The 20,578-nt window shown below is 41.0% G+C and overlaps 1 protein-coding gene across 3 annotated transcripts in view; it reads left to right on the plus strand.

The window, feature by feature from the left end:
- The window catches only part of LOC126548449 (CD109 antigen-like), a 142,219-nt gene that overhangs the window by 77,637 nt on the left and 44,004 nt on the right, over window positions 1-20,578 (plus strand). For 2 of the 3 annotated variants that reach the window (XM_050196632.2, XM_050196633.2), the window contains 13 exons: window positions 189-339; window positions 3,486-3,559; window positions 6,496-6,547; window positions 6,673-6,746; window positions 8,254-8,293; window positions 8,415-8,499; window positions 8,624-8,735; window positions 8,887-9,108; window positions 10,392-10,742; window positions 12,400-12,591; window positions 14,139-14,288; window positions 14,400-14,522; window positions 15,134-15,188. In XM_050196632.2, coding sequence (XP_050052589.1) covers window positions 189-339; window positions 3,486-3,559; window positions 6,496-6,547; window positions 6,673-6,746; window positions 8,254-8,293; window positions 8,415-8,499; window positions 8,624-8,735; window positions 8,887-9,108; window positions 10,392-10,742; window positions 12,400-12,591; window positions 14,139-14,288; window positions 14,400-14,522; window positions 15,134-15,188 — 1,681 coding nt within the window. Of the gene's footprint in view, window positions 1-188; window positions 340-3,485; window positions 3,560-6,495; window positions 6,548-6,672; window positions 6,747-8,253; window positions 8,294-8,414; window positions 8,500-8,623; window positions 8,736-8,886; window positions 9,109-10,391; window positions 10,743-12,399; window positions 12,592-14,138; window positions 14,289-14,399; window positions 14,523-15,133; window positions 15,189-15,845; window positions 15,988-20,578 lie in introns of all 3 variants that reach the window. The other variant, XM_050196635.3, reaches the window with a different exon arrangement.

Genomic DNA, 20,578 nt, shown 5'->3' on the forward strand with positions numbered 1-20,578 from the left:
AATAGTACATATTGGTTGGTCCCATTTAACTCTGCGAGAACACTACAAAAGAACAGGAAGACAAAAGGAAGGTGTACACATTGGGCTTCTATTCTGCGGATAAAACAAATGTTTTACCTGTGAGCTTTTCCTCTACGTGTTACAGTGACATTGAGTTACTGGAGATTTATTAATATCTTGATTTGTAGATTGGCGACTGGGGACCTGGAAAGTACAAGATCACAGCAGAAGGCTCGGGCGGTCTGAACTTCCGAAATGAAACTGACCTCACTTATGAACACAAGAGTTACTCTGTTTTCATGCAGACAGACAAAGCCATCTACAAACCAGGGCAGAAAGGTAATTAAATTTTTTCAGTGGCATTTATAGAAAAAAGAATACATTCAACTGAATTTTATAGACTACCTTCACAGCCGTGTCATAAAATCAGTACCAGTGGTACACTTTCTTTGCTGCACTCGTGGGCTTCTGCCATTGAGCAGTTTGCAAGCATGACCAGCAGCGTGTGCGTCTGTGTGGCGTACTGAAAAAAGTCGTAGTTTCGCCCAAAAGCTGAAGCATCGATTCCGATAGCAGATTAGTGGACAGCGATACGTAGGATAGTTTTATCGGCCGTATAAACTTGTAAACATAGGCGTCCCAACTAAATTAACAAGCATGGTGTCACGCTAGCACAACCAAACATGAACATATCTCACTCGATGACTGCGGAAACTCGCTGTCGAAACGCTGGAGTGAAGAAGCGCGGCAGTAGCAGCGAGCGAATTAACCTTCCTGCTGCGTCTCGCATCAACGCGAACTAAGCCTCGAAAACAGAGCGCATGGGCGGACTTTGCTCCCAACGCAGATGACTTTCAAGATGCAGCGGCCCGGGCCGCGCAGAGCTCAACGCCCCCCCCCCCCCCCCCCACTCCTGGCCTACCCTCCCCCAGGAGCCTTCCGCCCGACGGAAGACGGCGCGCTTTCTCCCCGTTTTCCTCGCTGGCGGCCCCGAGATAGAGCCGCGATCGCCGCGTCAGCCTGGCACCGTTTCACTCGCGCATACAGCATACGGTGCGCGGCGATGATTTTATCGCCCTGAAACTTTGCAGGGTACCTCACGGTGACGCCGATGGCAGAAATGCACCTGGAGTGTCCATATAATTGCTATCGTAATAAATATAGCTTAAAGACTTACATTTGTATATTTCAGGGTTGGAGGTGGCAGTAACATTCTATGTCGTCACACCAATTTTGATTTTTAAATCAAATAATTTTTTTTTTTTAATGTAAGGGTCAGCACTTGAGGTGGGTGGGTGACAGTGGCTCTCATGGGTCCCCTTCCCCTCTTTTTATATGCTCCCGTACCCTGTTCTCTTTCTTGTTTGCTACCATCCTTTGTCATTCAACTGCCTGTAGTGACTGCACTACATGTAGACAAATATTCTCAGCAGTGCGACCCTAAAACTTTTATCCAAAGAAAAGTATAGATATGACCATTGCTGATATCAAAAGTAAGGGCGTCACTTATGCATGTATCGTGTAGTCGTCTGACAAGCATGCATTTGCAGGCTCGCCTGCCTAACAGGGGGATTGCTATAGATGATGCAGGAAACGATGTGTGCCATTAACAGACGAATACTGCACATAAGAGTTGGTGAGAGATTTAAACACCGCTGAGTTATTATTTTTTTGCATATCTAATGAGCCAAAAGGCCATCCTCCTTGTCTGCAGCACTTTAGACTCCAATTATAAATGCCATATGCCTTCAGGTGCACGGAGAAAGTTGTCTTGCTATGTTGCATTGTGCATTTGTGTTTTCTTAAACCATGCAGATGTTATTACTATGAGTCAGGCCAATGCCTTGTAGACTACACAGGACCTGTGCATTTAATGTTTTAAAAGAGGTCATACTAGTTGGACTGATGCCCTTACAGTAAAATGCAGACACCGTCGGTATCAATGATAACCATCGGTTATCACATTCGTGCTTCGGTCGCGCTGTGCGTAATGTCACGGAAAAAACTGCACAGGCCGAGTTATTCATGATCTGTTGGCCAGAGCATCTTGGACAGCACATATAAGTGATATTATTTGTAATGTCTTTAATAGGGGGGAAAAATGCCTTAATTGCCTTAAGCATTGTGGTTTAATGTAGCTAGAAGTAGAGGAAGATGTATTCTAGCTGTTGCCAGTGCTCCCATCAAAAGGCATGGTTGATTATAGAATAACATATGTAGCTTCATTTTGGTGGAACCTCTTGCGCTGTAGAGAGGCGCATCTGGCCTGCTCATAAGGCACTGCCATGTTGAAAACACTGCACTGTTCATTAGAGTAGTCTGTAGTTGTTGCATATGATGGTACAATAAAGTGAGTCTTATGAAGCGTGAAAAGAGATGTTTTCCTGTTTAAGATGTGCATTATGAACACCATGTGCCTTAGGCGCTATAGTTCTAGAAAGTTTTCTTGTTGATAGATGAAGGTAGTGCCTTTCAGAACTGGACTTGCACTGCATCTTGATTGGATGCAAGGCTTGATTTGCATTACTAGTTTTAGCCATGCTGTATTACCATAAGGAAAAGTGCCTGACCACATGCTAAATCTTTTGTTACAGTATGGTAAGCTGGTTGCAATGAAGAGGATCATATTACAGTAGAGCTAATATAAAATGTTGCACAACTAGAACTATTTACTGTTGCGGTGTGCATGCGGAAAGTGATTAGTTGCCAATAGTTGTCAATTAAGAATCACTTGGAATACCATTCCTTAGCTTCACAGAGTGCATTTGCACAAGGACCCCTACTGCACAAGTTTATTGTGCCAGAGGCCATGACAGGTGCGAGTCTTTTCAAGCAACTAATCAGTTTTAGACTCCTAATTAAGTCAGCTATATGGAAACTATTATAGACATAAAAACACAGACGAAAGAAATGTTACCTTTAAACATGATGAGATAGCTATTGTTACACTTGTCATCAATTATCACACATCTGAAGCAAAAAGGCAGCAATAGGGACATTCAAAATTATGCAAGTGTGCTTTTTTCACACCTCCTGATTAATGGGCGAAAGATGATGAACGATGTAATGTAAGTGGAAATAAAGCATGAGCACATCAGCAAGTGCCACCATCCTTGGCACATCTCTTTCTCATGCCATCCTTGATGTTCTCGAACAGTCCTCAGCTTGAATAGTACTGTGAAGCAGGAGGTTGGCAGTCTTGTGTAGTGCTACCTGAATGCGTCGAAAGACCCGTTTTGCTGTGGTGCTGCCTTTTGATTCCTTCACCTTTGGAACATTGGACAAACTTCTCCTTCCTTCAGCATACCTGAAAGGTCTGATTGGGCAGCGTGTTTCATGCAAAATTGACATTTATTCTGATGGTTTGCATTAATGATGGTCTTGCAACTCTATTAAAAAATGTTGTTTGCTAAGTTTATGCTTTCTCTTGCGATTTTGGCACATGTCCTAGCACCATACTATACCATACTTCCTCCTCTTTTCAGTTTTGTTCCGTGTAATTGTGGTGGATCCGTATCTGTTGCCCACCGTTACTGGTGCCATGGATGTATACATTGCTGTGAGTCAATTGATTTTATACTTTGTCTTTGTCATGCTTTGTGTACCACCAAACATTCACAGTTTGCATTTCCAGTAATAAAGTTAGTTTTTTCTAATGTATAAGAAACTGGGAATGGTTGTATTAAAGGGACCGACAACTAGTGAGAATGTGTTGCATGACGTTGTTGGAAATGAGCTGATCACGATTTATAGTGATCGAATCCAGCACGCTGTTTGCGATTAAAGTAGGAATTATAATTTTAAATTGGCAAAGAAAGTCTCAAAAACCAGTAAATGGCATGGCCTGGCGGCGAAGTCTGTACTTCAGATGTAGCATACGAGATTACTGCATGTAAGTTGGTTGCTAAGTGCAGCATACTTATTGCTTAAAATTGCAGTCTGTATATTATTAGGCTTTTGCACTTTATTCTATGCATATTATGATGTAAAAAAAGGTGCACACTAATGAGCAACGCTGCCTTCGTGGTAACTAGTAGAGGGGCAGAGCGGGCTGAGCTGTTCAACGCATTGGAGTGCACATGGGGGCTGTTCCACGTACGCAAGTTTGAGAGTTAGTACCCTGAATTATGTGGTCCCTGTGAGATACAAAATGCCATCGATGAATTGTGCCATGAATGGGTGCCAGCACTACAATAATGGATGGTGTTCAAATCCACACCTCATGCGGTGGCACCCTCTGAATTCAAAATGTGTATCTAAAAGGCTTTGCTTTTGCTGATTTGAGTGCGACAGAGGCAATTTTGAGAGCCAGAAGCATGTCATAGATGTAGGGTTTTGGACACCACCTATAGCACTACTGTCCTATGCTAAGACTTAGCTTGGCTTGGCTAAAAAAGAAAAGCCTGGCGCATGCATGGCCTTCGAGATCTGTTCGTGTTACTTGGAGGGAGCTGTTGCTGGGCCGTAATTGGACACCACCTGTTGTTGTCAAAATACACCGTTTTATAAAACATGAACCACAGGAACATTAGCTTCATAAACAAAATATGTTCTTACAGCTAGAGTTGCACTTGTTGTCTGCTTCCCACCAATGCTGGCTTATAATTGCTATCGCGCTCATCTATCATTGTTTCTAGCATGTTTCTTGAGCACGACTACATCCTCAATACAGAATGGAAAATTTTGATAAAACATGTACCACTGCATTTTGCACCTTGCCACTACATGGTATGACACAGACGAGTAAGCTTTTTGTTGTATTAACCCGCCGTGGTTGCTCAGTGGCTATGGTGTTGGGCTGCTGAGCACGAGGTCGTGGGATCGAATCCCGGCCATGGCGGCCGCATTTCGATGGGGGCGAAATGCGAAAACACCCATCTACTTAGATTTAGGGGCACGTTAAAGATCCCCAGGTGGTCGAAATTTCCGGAGTCCTTCACTACGGCGTACCTCATAATCAGAAAGTGGTTTTGGCACGTAAAACTCCATAATTTAATTTTTTTGTTGTTGTATTAAAGAATTGGGTACCATAAAAATTGGTTGTCAATCCCTTTAATGCACACTATTGGCATGCACTCATGTAGCGTTCTAAGTCTCCTAAAATGCTGTGTTTTTGGATGCAACTCTCCCTGTAAAGGAAAAGAAGAGCACTAATTGCACTGTTAGGGTATCTCACCCTCACCCATGCTGATGCTCCCCTTGGCTATTCCAGCCTGAAGGAAAAAATAAGTATTCCTGAAATTGACTGTCTTAGGTTTGATCCATTATTAAAATGTTTAGATATTGATATGCTGTTGGCACTGGTTTATTCAAGTTAGTAATTTTTGTTGGGCTTGCTTCATTTGATGCAGCACATGCACAGCAACTAAAGTGTAGTCAAGTTACCATAGCCTTTTTTTACTCTCTCTTCCCCTGCCCAATGTTCACAAGAAGACACAAGCATAGACACATTTAGTGTTGCATATGAAAAACGTCTTATTTACGTGCAATAATTTTTAAATTTTTGGCCCTGTAGTAAGCTTTAAAATTTTGTCGCTTTGTTACACGGTTGATGGTGGTCCATGACCGTTCTTGGTTGGGGGAGTTATTTTTCTGGTTAATTCCCATAACGAACAAGATTTTAGCCTTTTCGATAGGTGTGAGGTTCCCAGCACCTTGCAACCTTCTTAGAGGGACAAGCGGCTTCTAGTCGCACGAAATGGCAATAACAGGTCTGTGATGCCCCTAGATGTCCGGGACCACACGTATGCTGCACCAAAGCAAGCAATGTGCCTTTACCCCTGTCTGAAAAGACTGGGTAACCCATGGAACTTCTTTCGTGATTGGTATAGGGGCTTGCAATTGTTCCCCTTGAACTAGGAATGCCCAGTATGTGAGTCGTAAGCTCTCGGTGATTACGTCCCTGCCCTTTGTGCAGACCGCCTGTCACTGTGCTACGGATTGAATTTTTTAGTGAGGTCTTCGGACCAATGTTCGATGCGGCCTTTCAGTTGCATCATTCTGCTGGAAAGATGACCAAACTTGGTCATTTGGAGGAAGTAAAAGTTGTACATGTTACAGGGTACACTGCCACTGAGTGCAGCATAGTATTTTCACTTTGGAAGCAGTGTGTAGAATGAGGGATAAGAATGAGGATTAGAAGACAGGGCAAAGCATTCAGGTATATAATGCAAATTATTCTTGGGATCAATAAGTATTTGCAAAGTGAAATGAGGGAGACATTGTTCTAGTGCAATGCATATTTTACTAACGTGATATACGCAATTTATTATCATGGTGCTTGGCAAGATGTAGCATTGAGGGTTGTTTTGGCATTGCCAATCTGACAGAATTTCACTGTTTCTTTCCCTTTCATCACTGTCCCCATATTATTGTCCCTTAATAAGTTGTACTGTGGATTGGACTTACATCTAAAGAAAGCAATAAGTGTAAAAAACTTGCTCTTATTATCCTTATAGCATATTTGTAAAGTATAAATTACTGCACATTTTCCAGGATGCCAAAGGCAACAGGATTCATCAGTGGGATCGGGTGTTTACTCAGAGAGGTACGTAAACTGAAGTCTTTGTTAAGTGCATAATAGCTGACCAGTCACCATTTGTTAGTTGTAAAACATCCATTTGCCAAAATTTGAGTGGTTGGAAAATTATTTACTGGCAATTTTCTGTACAGGAATTTATTCATCTGAGCTTCAACTTTCTGATCAACCTGTTCTTGGAGACTGGACTATTAATGTGGATGTACTGGTAAGAATAGCTGCAACTGTGTCATTTTTGTTAAATGATATTTTTGTTGTATGTTGAGCCTTTTATGTGCGTGATAAACGTGTATATCATGGGTGGTCGCTAGTGAATCGGCTTGAAATACAAGGCCATAATAAAACTTCTTTTCGTTTTTGTTGTTATTGTTCATATGCCTTGTTTATAGGGCATTACTAGTGCTACTGTTGCTGAAAGCATTTTATTAACCTTAGGGCTGGCACCTTAGGTTGAGGACGAGGTGAGAAATGTGTAGAATAGAACAGGGAAAAGGCTTATTCCTTAAACCTTGTAGAAGGCTGAGTACCTTTGAGTAACATCTTAAATCAAAAAGCAGCAAAAATTCAGTTCATAGTGTGCAAGTAGTAAAATCGCAGCTTGTCTAGCCATCTGCATAGTTGGTGGCCGACTTCGAGGTTACCATTCAAAGTTTGCTTGGTGTACTTGGCTGGAAGACTTGGCTTAGCATATTTTTTAGCCTTGGGACAATAGAAGTTATAGCAAGCATCTAAATGGCACTGGCATCAAATTTTGATTCCCAGCCACGGCGGCCGCATTTCGACCGGTGCAAAATGCAAGAACACCCGTGTATTTAAATTTAGGTGCACATTAAAGAAGCCCAGGTGGTCCAACTTTCTGGAGTCCCCCACTACGGTGTGGCTCATAATTAGATTGTGGTTTTGGCAAATTTTGATTGTTGCCTTTCGTTATTACATATGCATTTGCTAGTTATAAACTGTAATACAAAAGATGGCTGTATGCTTTTACTAGCATTTATTTGCAACATGGCTTTGGTTTCTCCAACTCATCAGCTGTACCATTACATCTAAAGGTGGGTTCAGAGACATAGATGATGCATACAAAATAGGCTGCTGTGACACTTGCAGGATGTGGAAGTGTGAATGTAATAACTTTGGAAGCCAAGGGAAAATAGGAAAGAAATCTGTCCATAACTGCGTAATTTATGCCAGACACTAAATGAGTCATGCATGGTGCTCTTTACGTGAGACATTGCATTTGGTGCCTGCCTTCTGGCAACCACAAATGAAGAAACAAAAAGAATTGATAAAGAGTGAATGCATGCAGTCATGGCAAATGAAAGTTAAATAAAAAAATTGAGATGAGAATTGCAAAATGAGTTGATTGTTCTTTAGGTAGGTTGCATGTTATTGCGACTTATTTGGAATTCATATTTAAGCATGCATCTCTTGGGAGAGGGATAACTTACATCATTATTTGACATCTCTCAACATAATTCTTTTAATTTCTTTTTGTGCTTGAATTACCATTTCAGTTTCTGAATGAATTTGACTTGACGTTTATTTTGCATATGATTACGCAAAAGTGTTTTTAGTAAATACCTAGGTGTGTGTGTCCTTACCACATTTATTGAATTTTTTTCACATTGCTGACTGAAAAATTGAGCAGCATTGCTTTAAGCATTGCTTAATGGCATATTCGTACAGCTCATTTCTGTACTTGAAATCTTTAACAGGGTCAGAAATTCAAGAAGAGTTTTACAGTTGCTGAATATGGTAAGTCTGCTTGGTTTTTATTTTTCTATTGTGGGTTTTAAGGACATTGTTATGGTTAAATTTTTTACTACAGGTGTGCTTCCAATTTCTTTTTTCTTTTGCATGTTTCGCTGACCTATAGTGCTGCCCACATTTGAGGTTAAGGTGGGCCTTCCTCCATACGCCACTTACAATAAGTCTGAAGTTGTTGCAACAGTTTCAGCTACGTGAGTTGTTACCCTCTGTTTTTCCGCACATAGTAGTCATTCACCGACTGACAACCATGCTCATGTTCCTTGCAGTGATGTAAGGGACAATTTTATGTATATTATTTGTGTGTCACATCTTCAGGTATACATATGGCAAGCCAGTGAAAGGCACTGTTACGTTGACAGTCACCCCTCGCACCCGATACCACCAGCTGCATCCAAGGCCTTACGAGCAGTACCAGACAAAAACATCAGTGAGTGGTGGTGTTAACTGCACGGTGGAAATCCACCTTTATCGTGTGTGCTTTGAATAACTGATAATGTTTAATGCCTGGTAAACTGTCTCGAGATATGTAAAAGGTGTTAATGAATCTCTTTTTTTTTTTTTTTTCTCCTGTTCTATAGATTGATGGCAGCGTAGACATACCTGTAGTAATTGTACGAGACCTCTCCCTCAAGACTGACTTCTTTCTGCGGGAGATTGAGTTCTTTGCTTTGGTGACAGAAGAGCTGACTGGCCGCAAGTACAATGCAACCAGCTACATCATTGTATACGACAAGGAGATAAAAGTTGAGCTTGTGAAAACTTCAGAAACCTTCAAGCCAGGCCTCAAGTACACCTGCTTTGTGAGTGGCTGCAGCACTGTCTGGAACTATGCAGGGGAAACTACTGCAGATAATTTGAATACCCATAGTTTTTTTGGCCCCTACATGGTCCTCTGGAAAATGCCAATAGGACTTCCTTGGGTTGATATGTTGATGGGCGCTGTGTTGCATGGTGTGCATGTGTAGAGAAACTGTGCTTCCCACACTGTGCTGTGTTTATTAAGGTCACTCACTATGTATGGTAAAAGATGCATAGAAAGGGCACGAGCTTGTGTCTATCAATGCTGAACTTGGTTGTAAATGTTTGTGCTAGTCTTTTTTTCTTGTTAGTGCTTTTGTATAAATTGAAGCTCTTGCTTGGAGTGTTGGGAATGAGTCTAGATTCAAGTAAGCAAAAGGAGAGGGAGTATGGAAATGCTATAGAGTAAATATGCTGGCAACCGAGTACTACAGTGCCAAGCCGATCTTACTTCAGATCCTATAATCGGGAGACAAGCTAAATGGAAGGTTGGTAGAATGTTTCAGTTCATTTCAATGGTATACTGATGTCACTTTTGTTTCAGTTTTCTTCAAAAGAACTTTGCTTATACCACCCCCTCTCCAACCCCCTTGTTATTACCATTCTGTTGCTTGGCAGCATTATGTATTTGAATATGACAATGAAAAGGATGGAAGGACCACTGTGGCACAATAGCCAGGCTAAGTTGATGCTTTTGAGATCAGAACTTTGCAGTAATAATAATGTTCTTTGTTTCCTCTTTGTATTTATGTGCTTTGTTCATTCAGTTATCACATGAACTGAATCTGAAGTAAAATGTTTCCTGCCTTGCCCACTGAAATAAAAGGCTGCAGTATGCATTTTATTTTTGACAGGTTGCTGAAATGTAGCATAATATAATTTGCTTACTCTTGTAAATAGCGGCCATATTAATAGCTGCTGCAAAATGCACATGATCACTACTGCAGCCTTAACAGCTTTAGAGCAGTCAAATGAGTGACAAAGCACATCTCTTTCCACTTTCTCTATTGTGTGTTTGTGCTCATGGCAAGGGTGACAGGCTAAACAGTGCATGTGCCATGTTTCCACCTTTCCTCTGAAGCCACTGTAGGTTCTGATCTGGCTTTGTTAGCAGCAGCCATGTGTAATTACATGTTCTATAGCATGTGTTGTGGGATGTGCGTGAGATGAGAATGTATAAAATGGCACATATAAGTTTAATGTCACATTTGTCATTGCTTTGTTTGTGTTGGCTGCATTCTGTGTGGACGTGTGCAAAATGAGTCCTTGCAATTTGCTTTTACAGCTCAAGGTAGCCTACCAGGATGACAGCCCTGTGAATGATGCAGTGAACCAGCTGACACTGCACTATGGCTTCAATTTTAATGAAGAGCTCTGGCAGAGCAGCCAGCATTGGGTGCCACAAAATGGTGTCATACGGTTGGAGTTCTTCCCACCCAATGAGAACAGCACTGTAATTCTGGGTCTTCGGGCAGAGTTCAGGGGTCAGACATATTACCTGGATGGCATCTACCCAGCCAAGTCTCCTAGTCGCAGCTTCCTCCAGGCTGTCATGATCACTGAGGAGCCTAAAGTAGGTGACATTGTCGAGTTCGAGGTCAACGCTACTGACACTCTTGACCATATCGTCTATGAGGTGAGATCTGTGTTGCACTGTGAACTCTATCATCTCATCTTCTCACCTTTTTGTCAACTTCTTGCCTCCCTTTGTGAAAGAAAAAAAGAAAACCTACAGGATGCTATTCAAGCTTTCCAATATTTTTCCCTTTGTATATATATCTCCACGATCACACTACATGCGGCTAGCTTAGAGGCACAACAGGTTGTTACAGTACGGGCAATTTAGTTCATTGTGATGGCTTCGAAATAAAAAAAGAATGCAGTGCAGGAAAAGAGAAGAGCGCAGGTACAACATTGGCAGTGGCATTGCATCTCGTGTGTGCTGTTCTTTTGATACCTATTGTAAGTTTCTCGTACCTATTGATACCTATTGTAAGTTTCTCTCACTGCATGGAAAAGGTAAATAATCCCTTAGCTCGAACAAAAGCTAGCTTCTCTTTACCTTTCGCTTGTTGTTGCATTGTGCACTTTCCTCATGAAATCGGCAAGTATGGACTAAATCTTGAAGCTTGCCAATCACTGCATACTATAGCTATAGCTTCTGAGGTGCATACTTTTCACAGGAGTAGTGCAAATTTCTTTGTGACAATCAATGTATAACTAAGGAACAATGCAGCATGCATCCAAGCATTTGTACAACAGTACAAATGTTCCTTTATATACCACTGGATAAATTTTGAGAAATGCAAGGGAATTTTTTTTTTTTGAAGAGCGGCATGTCTAGTGAACCAGCATGCAGCAGATATCAAGCCCAGCTCTTGCATGCTCATGCTTTTCTATGTTATCAATATATTATCGGTAAATGATTCAAGGTTTTCTGTGACATGAAATTGTGCACAGCGAAGTTTAACAAGACATTATGGATCAGCTAATGTTTCACTGTGGTACGCAATACAGAATAAATTCATAAGGGGAAATGAGACGTCCACCCAAACGTAGCTTAGTGCTGCAAAGGAAACCCATATGGGTTCCTCGAAAGAAAAGCCTCACAATTAAAAAAAAATAATTTGTCCTGGTCCCGGGACTCTAACTCCGGACCACCGCCTTTCCGGGGCAGCCGCTCTACCATCTGAGCTAACCAGCTGGCTAGCAGATGGCAGGGTGAAGTTGAATTTGTCAACAATCAAGGCAAAAGCAAGAGTTTGACGTAATAGTTCTGCGGAAACCCGTAAGGTGGAGAGAAGTAATAAGGGGAAATGAGACATCCACTCAAACATAGCTAAGTGCTACAAAGGAAACCCATACGGGTTCCTCGAAAGAAAAGCCTCGCAGTTCAAGAAAAATTCATCCTGGTCCGGGACTCGAACCTGGGACTGCCATTCATTTCCCCTTAATAATTCTCTCCACCTTGCGGGTTTCTGCAGAACTATTACGTCAATACAGAATACAGTGCATAGCTTTGCAATTGCACATTGTAGAGAGAGGATGCAACAACCACTGCTATTTTTTCTTTCTCAAATTTTTCTGGTGAAAAGTTCAGACATTGATGTGCTTGTCAGAATTGTTTTGAACTGATTCAGGTTCTTCATATCAGTGATTCATAGATTTTAAATGATATTTTGTATTTGGATTGTGCAAAAGTTTGGTGTCGGTATTACGTTTGAAGTGGTATTCCTTATTTTTGTGCTTCTGTGGTATCTTTAACAAACCTATTTCTTCTCTCTGTACCTCAGGTAATGGGCCGAGGAGACATAGTGTATGCACAAACTCTTCCTGTGTCTGGTGTGCGTAGCTACCGATTCAGCTTTTCTGCCACATTCCGCATGGCTCCAAAGGCACGAGTACTTGTCTACTACGTCAGGAAGGACGGTGAAGTTGTGGCTGATGCTGTCAATTATGATGTTGGAGGAATTCTGCGGACACCTGTAAGTGTCTCTTTGCTTTGCATAATGCAATATACTTTACTATGGCATGTTTGCAGTAAAAATGTTGCACGTATTTGACATGTCCCAAACCATGGCCAAGTTATCCAATTGCTCAATCTATGAATTGACAAAGAAGGCAATGAAATGTTCTCTGCATAAACATACCTTAATTTAGTGAAAAATTCTGCTATCCACTTTCATATGTTCTACAGAATTTGCACAGAAACAACTTTCCTTAACATGAGCAAGTGATGCAGCACCCAGATGTCGCCAAAAGGATGCCCACTAAACTGCTACAGAATAATGCGGGAAAACACGGGGAATGTGGGGGATGGAAATTAGACTGAGCAAAACAAGAACACGGTGAAAGCAGGCGCCAACGTTTTGACAAGTGGACTTGTTTTTTACAAGGTGACATATGCTCTCCTTCGCACAGCGTATATAGGTACGGTTCTTCTAAAAGGGAGCACAACATTCTTTTCAATTGTGCACCCTCGCTGCTAACACACTCTCAGTTATTGCCTCGCCCACCCACCTTACCCTCTTCCCCATTTAGAAGAACCGTACCTACATATACTGTGCCAAGGAGAGCATATGTCACCTTGAAAAAGACTGACCTGTCAAAAATAATGACGTGTCGAAACGTTGGCTCCTGCTTTCACCTTGTTCATATTTTCATCATCGTACAGAATAATGAGGAACTAGTGACCAAGTTACTCATAGGGTGACAGCAGTGGCAGCATGATTGGCATGTTTTCATCCAAAGAAGTGCACTTTTGATTACTATATAAGAACCTCTCCCAGTTAGTACAGTATTTCATTGTCAATGAGCTGGCTGGTAAAGCTGTTGTTATCACCATATAGCCAGCAAGTCGGACATCAAACTGCAGGCAATAGTCAAGATGCCTCTCATTCTATTTACTCATTGGTTCTATGGTGTATGTTGCATTGTATGCATTGGTCCAAACAAAAATGAAAATCTCTTGTCATGCACTGTAACTGTGATCTGCACTCACACACTGCCTGAACCCCAAACACCTGGTGAAGGTGAAATCAGGCACAAAGCATTCACACCACGGTGCATGTTGTTTTGTTCCATGTTATGGCTGTAGAAATGCATACCTTGTCACTTTGCTTTGTCTTGGTCGTATGCTAGTGCTTATCTCGCCTTGCTTTTTTTCACGAGCACATTTTTAGCAGTCTATTCTTGCTGTGCTTCACTGCTGTCATGCTTGGGGCTTGTCCAAATTGACTAATGCATAGCAAATGACTCCAAATTAAACATTTGGTGCTGTAGAATAACATATATTTTACTAGGACTAGACGGCTAGTTCAAAGTGTTCAATTTCTGAATTAGGGTCAAATTGAGATTTCACGGCACATATTTCTCCATAATTAGGCTGTGCTTAGTTGCAGATATAAGTTTGTGTTGTACTTGCTAACAAGGTCAACTTTAACAAAAATAAAGTTTTTTCCACACAAAGTGTAATGAAAATACATAGTGCAATAGCTGTGTCACTTACCTCCTTTGTGGCTATTCATTGCAGGTGCATGTGCAGACAAGCATAGCTGAAACAAAGCCTGGCGGGCAGTTGAATGTCTTGGTGTCAACAAAACCTAATGCATACATTGGTATTCTTGGTGTTGACCAGAGTGTGTTGCTCCTTAAGAAGGGCAATGACTTGAGCCAGGAACAGGTGAGTGACTTCATTTGGCATGCGACGTAATGTGTATTTTTTCTTTGGAGGCAGGGAAGAATTCACAGCATGCAACGAAGAATTGACTGAGCAGACATTTTGATTTTCCAGGTTATAGAAGAACTGGAATCATTTGATAGTGGGAAGAAGGCAAAGTACTGGCCCCCATGGTACAGAAGGCGCAGGCGTTCTCTCTGGTGGCCAGGATCAACAACTACACATGACCTCTTTAAGGTAAAGCGAAAGCTACAATACTGACATTCTAGGCAGCTCATTTTTCCAAGCTTGCAGGTGACTGAGAAAAACATGAGTGCTTTAATTCAGGCAGTGCCAACAGTGGCAGTATTTGTTCTAGCATAAACGTTTCCATAGTGTGAGATTTAGAAATATTGGACCCAAAGTTAGTGGACACGATTTCTCTACGCAAAAGAATTTAAATGTTTGTTTGACTGCAAGTTGTTGTCTAACCTTGTTCATTCCTGAGGAGAACTGTGGGGACCTTTGTTCCTTATAAATTTTTGCATATGCAATAAAGGTAAAAAAACTATATTGGAGGCAAAATGTCAAAACACCAGTGTGCTTAGATTTAGTTGTGGGTTAAAGAGTCCTAGGTGGTCCAAATTATTCCGGAGTCCCTCACTATGGCTTGCCTCATAATCAGATAATTGTTTTGGCACATAAAACCCCATAATTTTTATATTTTCTTTAGAACTATATGGTGACAAATTATATATATATATATATATATATATATATGGTAAATTATTTTCCTGGAAGACATTTAAAAAGTATCTGGCAGATAATTTGTGTTTTGTTGTTTATGAAAATTCTTGTAATCTATGCAGGATGCAGGCATGGCTGTGCTTACAAATGGCCTTGTGTACGAGTTTGACGATGCCAGTGAGTCTGATGGCTGCTTTTAGCTTGTTTGAAATGTTGAGCATTTCCATGAATGCACATTAATATGCTGTGAGGGTGTATATATAAATTACAATTTTTTTCACTTTATTATTTAGATAGATAATGTTAATGTTCAGCTTTAATTGGAACATATCTAGTGTCTCAAAGCACATCCCTCGTTATGAGCTATGTGAAGTAGTTCTGTTTTGAATTTTGAGTGAGAAGGGGGGGACACAATAAAAGCCGATTTTTTTAAAATTTTGCATGCGTGAAATCATCCTGTTAACATTTTGAATTAAATGTGTTTTAATTGTGGCATGGTGACTGTTTGGGCTAGTTGGTCAGTTCCGTTCGCTGTTATAGTGACAAATCAATGGCTGTTCTATCTGTAATTTTTCATTCTTGCAGAAAGGATTTAGTGTAGTGGGTAGTCATAAGATTTTGATCAGGGAACGTTTTTAATTGAAGGAAACAAAAATTGCTGTTTGGAAAGCATAGAAAATGCAAATTTGCTAGTGCCTTTTCTGGCTTTTATAATGCAGATTTCCTACCAAATTCCGTAAACATACTGGAGCATTTACTAGTGCCCACTCGTATTTATTATTGTTGACCCTTCATAATTTTTTGTCCTCCTTGCCATAATTGCCAATCCTTCAGTCTACTATCGTTCTGGATTTGGTGGCGACTTTGAGCTCGAAGACTCTGCATATGCTGGGGGATCGGCAGGTCGTAACGAGGGAAAGCAACGACTGCGACGCTTGTTTCCCGAGACTTGGCTGTGGAATAACACCTTAACAGGGTAGGCTTTTGCTTATAGCATGCTTGGCCTATTGATCCTTCTAAAAGCCATTCTAGCCTTGCAGACATGCTTGGAGACAAACTGCAGTTGTGTTGTACTGTACAAAATAACATCTGTAGAGCCATCTGCTGTACTTACACAATCAGAAACTGCATTATAATGCCTTTATTGAGGGCAGAACTTGCAGTGTTGTATTGGCGTTTAAGTAGCCTAGCTTTGAAATGCGTAGAAGAGCGTGTATACTGCACATTGTACTAGAGTGAGGTCCGCAGTTAGTTCTCTGGTGGACACTGTGCTTCATACTCGTAGAAGAATATATCTTTATAGTTTTAAGAAAAGAAATTCACGGTATCTTGTATCACACTTTCATTTCTGGAGCCAAAGGGCTTTCAGCAGGTTTATGGCTGATGCTCCATGCCATAATTAATAGATAAACAGCTACCCATTGAAGAAAAAGAAATTCATAAATTTAATGTCAGGACTTCATTTTTTGGAACTGAGACCATTTCTTATCAGATACTGATAGCAGTTCAAGTGGTGGCACTGGGTGGCTGCCAGTCAAGTTGCAACACAAGTTTATGGCTATAAAGGCAGTCGTTATGGGTATCAGTAATTTACCTAGCCAAGCATATTTTACTTTATCTGAAATTACTTTGGACAGCTCAGTTCTGAATTAATGTATAGTAAATAATATGTTTGCACAGGCATTGTAATTCTGTCGTTATTGTGCTTTTAATTTGTTCCACATCTGCATTAGTCTTATTGGGCACGGTGAAAATTAGATGCTAAATTCTAAAAATTATGGTTATACTAGACATATCAATGGAAATAACAGCAACCATTTGAATAGCGGGCCACAATAAACCTCACAAACACTACCAGTTTGATTGCTTGCAAGTCTGTGTGGCTGAAGGGCTTTACTTTGTGCATTACAGAAGCTTTTGCTTTGATTTCTGCACTCTGTTCACATGACATTGCTTTTGCATTTACTTGTGCCATAGTACAGATAGTAGTGTTTAAGATGAACCTTTGTGACACACTTGATAGCACATTACCACGTGTGCTTCCTGCGGCAGCATCTGTTTTCAAGCTGTTTGACTGTGTGCACTCTGTGCATGCTATGTTTTCTGCTTGTGCCTTTAATATTGAGTTTTTCTAGTAGTGATTGTGTAATTATGTAAGGACTGCCATTTAATGACTTCACAAATCACATCGGTTCGTTTTGAGCTCCCTGTGCAACGCTAACAAATTCCCAGATGTGGAGACTGCATTCTGATCAGATGCAAAAATACAGTCGACTTCTGTTAATATCAAACTGGTCGAATTATCCTATGGGTCGTATTAAAATAAAGGCAGAACAACTTCCAAAAAGCACTGTTAATTCACTTGGCTGTACTTGTCTTTAAAGTTTCTTTCGCCACAATACAGTTGTGTTATGTCGTGAAGCATACCAAGCTGAAGGGGGAGGGGTGGAGGAGGGGTCATCGTTGCGAGACATACGTGTTACTTAATTTACACATACACATGCGCCATCTCCAGTCACATTATGAGCACCGAGATGCCTAATAAGTTTATTGGCAGGCCTTCAGAGATTTAGGTAGATCCCTGCTCTTTCGTTGGCTTTAAACGTCCCTTGACTTTCGGAGCTTTTACATCTTGCCACTTTCCTTTTGGCTAGCTTTCCAAAAACACATATGGTTTTTCTCCGCTTCGTAGTGCACGATGTGTGTGTGCATGGATAATTAAAGAATGTGTACGAGCTCCCCCCCCCCCCCCCCCCCCTTGACGGTCTCATATACGAGACACACATGGCTGGCAAAATGAGGGCTTAAATCACCAGAGCAACGTCTGAAACAGCTCTTAACAGCTAGCTGTCAGTATGCTTATTAGGTGTCTAGGTTTCCGTTCTGTTACCGAAGACGGCGCATGTGCGCCTGTATAATTAGGAAAGGCGTTCTACGTCTCATGGCAGTGGCTCCTTTGCATTTTTGGTGTGCTTCACCACATAACTTGGCTATATTACGGCGAAGCTGACAAATCAAGTTCGAGTTACCTGACGAAGACCAATCTTGAGATCGAAATAACAGAAGATTGAGCCCTCAGAAATGTATGGTCGCCGGCCGGGATCTTCAGTCGGCATCTTTTTAACGAAAAAAAAAAAACGAATTAACGGAATCTGAATTTTGGTGTTCGTTAAAGAGCTCCAGGTGAATGAGGTTCTATAACTGGGTTAAAGAACTCTAAATATGAGACCTCTCATGTATCTTATTCTGAGAATGTTCGAATATAATCTTTAGCTTTCCACAGTGCCATCTCTCATAATGAAGAGATAACTTGGTTGCAGTCTGCGTTCAGGATAGCATCATGGTTATTTCTGGTGTTGCCCATCTTCTTGCTACTTGGAGCAATCGTACTGAAATTGCTTAGAATCAGTTTTTTCTTGTAGCGCGATAAGTAAAAAAAAAGTGATTATTCTTACTATTCGTCGAATTTAGGGAGTAGGAAGAAAAAGTTGCAAAGCATCAGCTGTTCCTCTTAACACCATGTAGGTGCGCATTTAATCAGCAACACTGGTTAAACTTGCTAGCTAGCCGGGCTCGTGGTACAGTGGCATCAAAAGTTTGGAGCCGGTAGTAAAGTAGAATGGTACTGCAGATACCTGGCCAGTCAGCTCGCTTGGTTGCAAGTGCACGTTCCCCTGCTTCTTTGCCGCCATAGTTGCCATGCACTTCTGTGAGCACCATGGTGCCCCCGTCATGGTGTATGATTGTGCAGGGGTATGGTGCAAAACCAACACCACGTTACATAATCTTGAAAAGTTGTCTTTTTGGTGATTGGGAATTTGTGTCAATAATGTTATTTAATGTCATGCAATGGTACAGTTGACTTCTGTTTAATGAAGATAAATTAGCTGTTCACTTAATTCACTTGTGTGCAAAGATCTCAATGAGCGCTCGCACAATCTGCAGGGAGAAGCTTGTATCTTGGTCTTATGTCAAATGTTGGTTGTGACGAGATCCTGCTAAGTCTATGAACTGAAGTGTGGCAGAGATAGGTTATGAGCCATATTCAAAGTGCCCAATGCCACAGAGGCTGACAGAGATGTGTTGTGTAGGTGACAGGGCATGTCTGCTTTTTACTCTTCTTTAGCTTATAGAAAATTTTGCTAGACCACTTGCTGGCTTATGTGTGCAGTCTTAGTTGTTTTGATAGCTGCTAAATATATGGTAACTAGATATTTCCTGGAGATCCACTTGCTAACCTGCTTATGGAATGTTTACAGTGCACTCGAAACCACCTAAATCTTGGATGTGACCATTTGTACAATGTCCATTTTTGAGCGAATCTTTGTGCTAAGTAGAGCCTTTTAAATTTACTTTGTGGATGGTTTGATGGATGTTTTGGAGGTAGCCATTCATTTAATCATTTGTCTATGATCTTGCCTGATTTATGATCTCACTGAGTTTCGATAAACAGAAAGTCAACTGTATGTAGCGATCATTGTCAGCTTGCACTAGTTGAGATCTCCACTGTAAGATACTTATGGTATTATTAATTCTTTGGCTTTATTTGCCACTAATATTGGATTAGCTTTGGTTATTATGCCCTTTTGTGCTACGTATGTCACCCATGCTTCTGATCCTGTTGGTAGTGATGCATCACCTATGAAACCACTGCTTTGGAGCTGCGCCACTAGCTGCATCTTGCATTGCTTGCTCACTTTCTTTGCTATTACTTTTCTCATTGCTGTTTCTTTAACACAAGCTCTTCTAAATATAAGAAAAAGCGTGCACACGACGACACCAGTATGAGAAAGATTATATGACAAATGCTTTTGTCCCATTCTTTTTTCTCTGTTCGCCTCCTTTCAGGCTTGATTTTTTTCTGTATACGTGAACAAGTACCAACTCGCCCAACAGCCAACTTTTCAACATGCATTCACAAATTTCTTGCACTTTGCTGTGCAGTTTGATAGTTCCAGCTCCATTAAAAGCACAAGAATTTCAGTGTTAAATTTGTTTAGATCGAATGAAAGAAACTGTTCTATTTTTGGGAGAATATGATCACTTCACCTTGGAAAAGGCAAAACTCATCAGTTTTACAATTTCTGTTGGCCTGTTCCCTGCTGCCCAGCATTTGCAGGGTCAGTATCTTGCAGTAAGACCAGTCTTGTGGGGAGGTTTAAGATTGCGGTTCAGTAAAGTCATGAGGCTACCTTAATAGCTGTATTAAGTATTTGCTTAACGATCGATACTTGCAAGGAAGTATTGAGCAATAGAGGACGAATAATGCAGTTAAACCTCAATGTAACAAACTGTAACGAATAATTTACTTTTTTAACTCGATGCCTATAAAACTTCATGTATTTTAGCCTCAAGATAACGAAATGTATGTTTGCATGATTTCATTGCAACCAAATTTCATTGTTGCTGAAAAGGAATATTGAGGTGTTCATTGAAAACCTTATGGCAGGTGCCGCTGGCCAAATGGCTGAATTATATGCTGCTGTTCAGTCATACCACACTGGTGTTACGAGGTAAAGCTGTCCTCAGATGTTGTGCTGCACATATGGTTGCGCAATGGAAAGTAG

Source organism: Dermacentor andersoni, chromosome 1 (genome assembly GCF_023375885.2).
Source record: "Dermacentor andersoni chromosome 1, qqDerAnde1_hic_scaffold, whole genome shotgun sequence".
Taxonomy (NCBI): Eukaryota; Metazoa; Arthropoda; class Arachnida; order Ixodida; family Ixodidae; genus Dermacentor; species Dermacentor andersoni.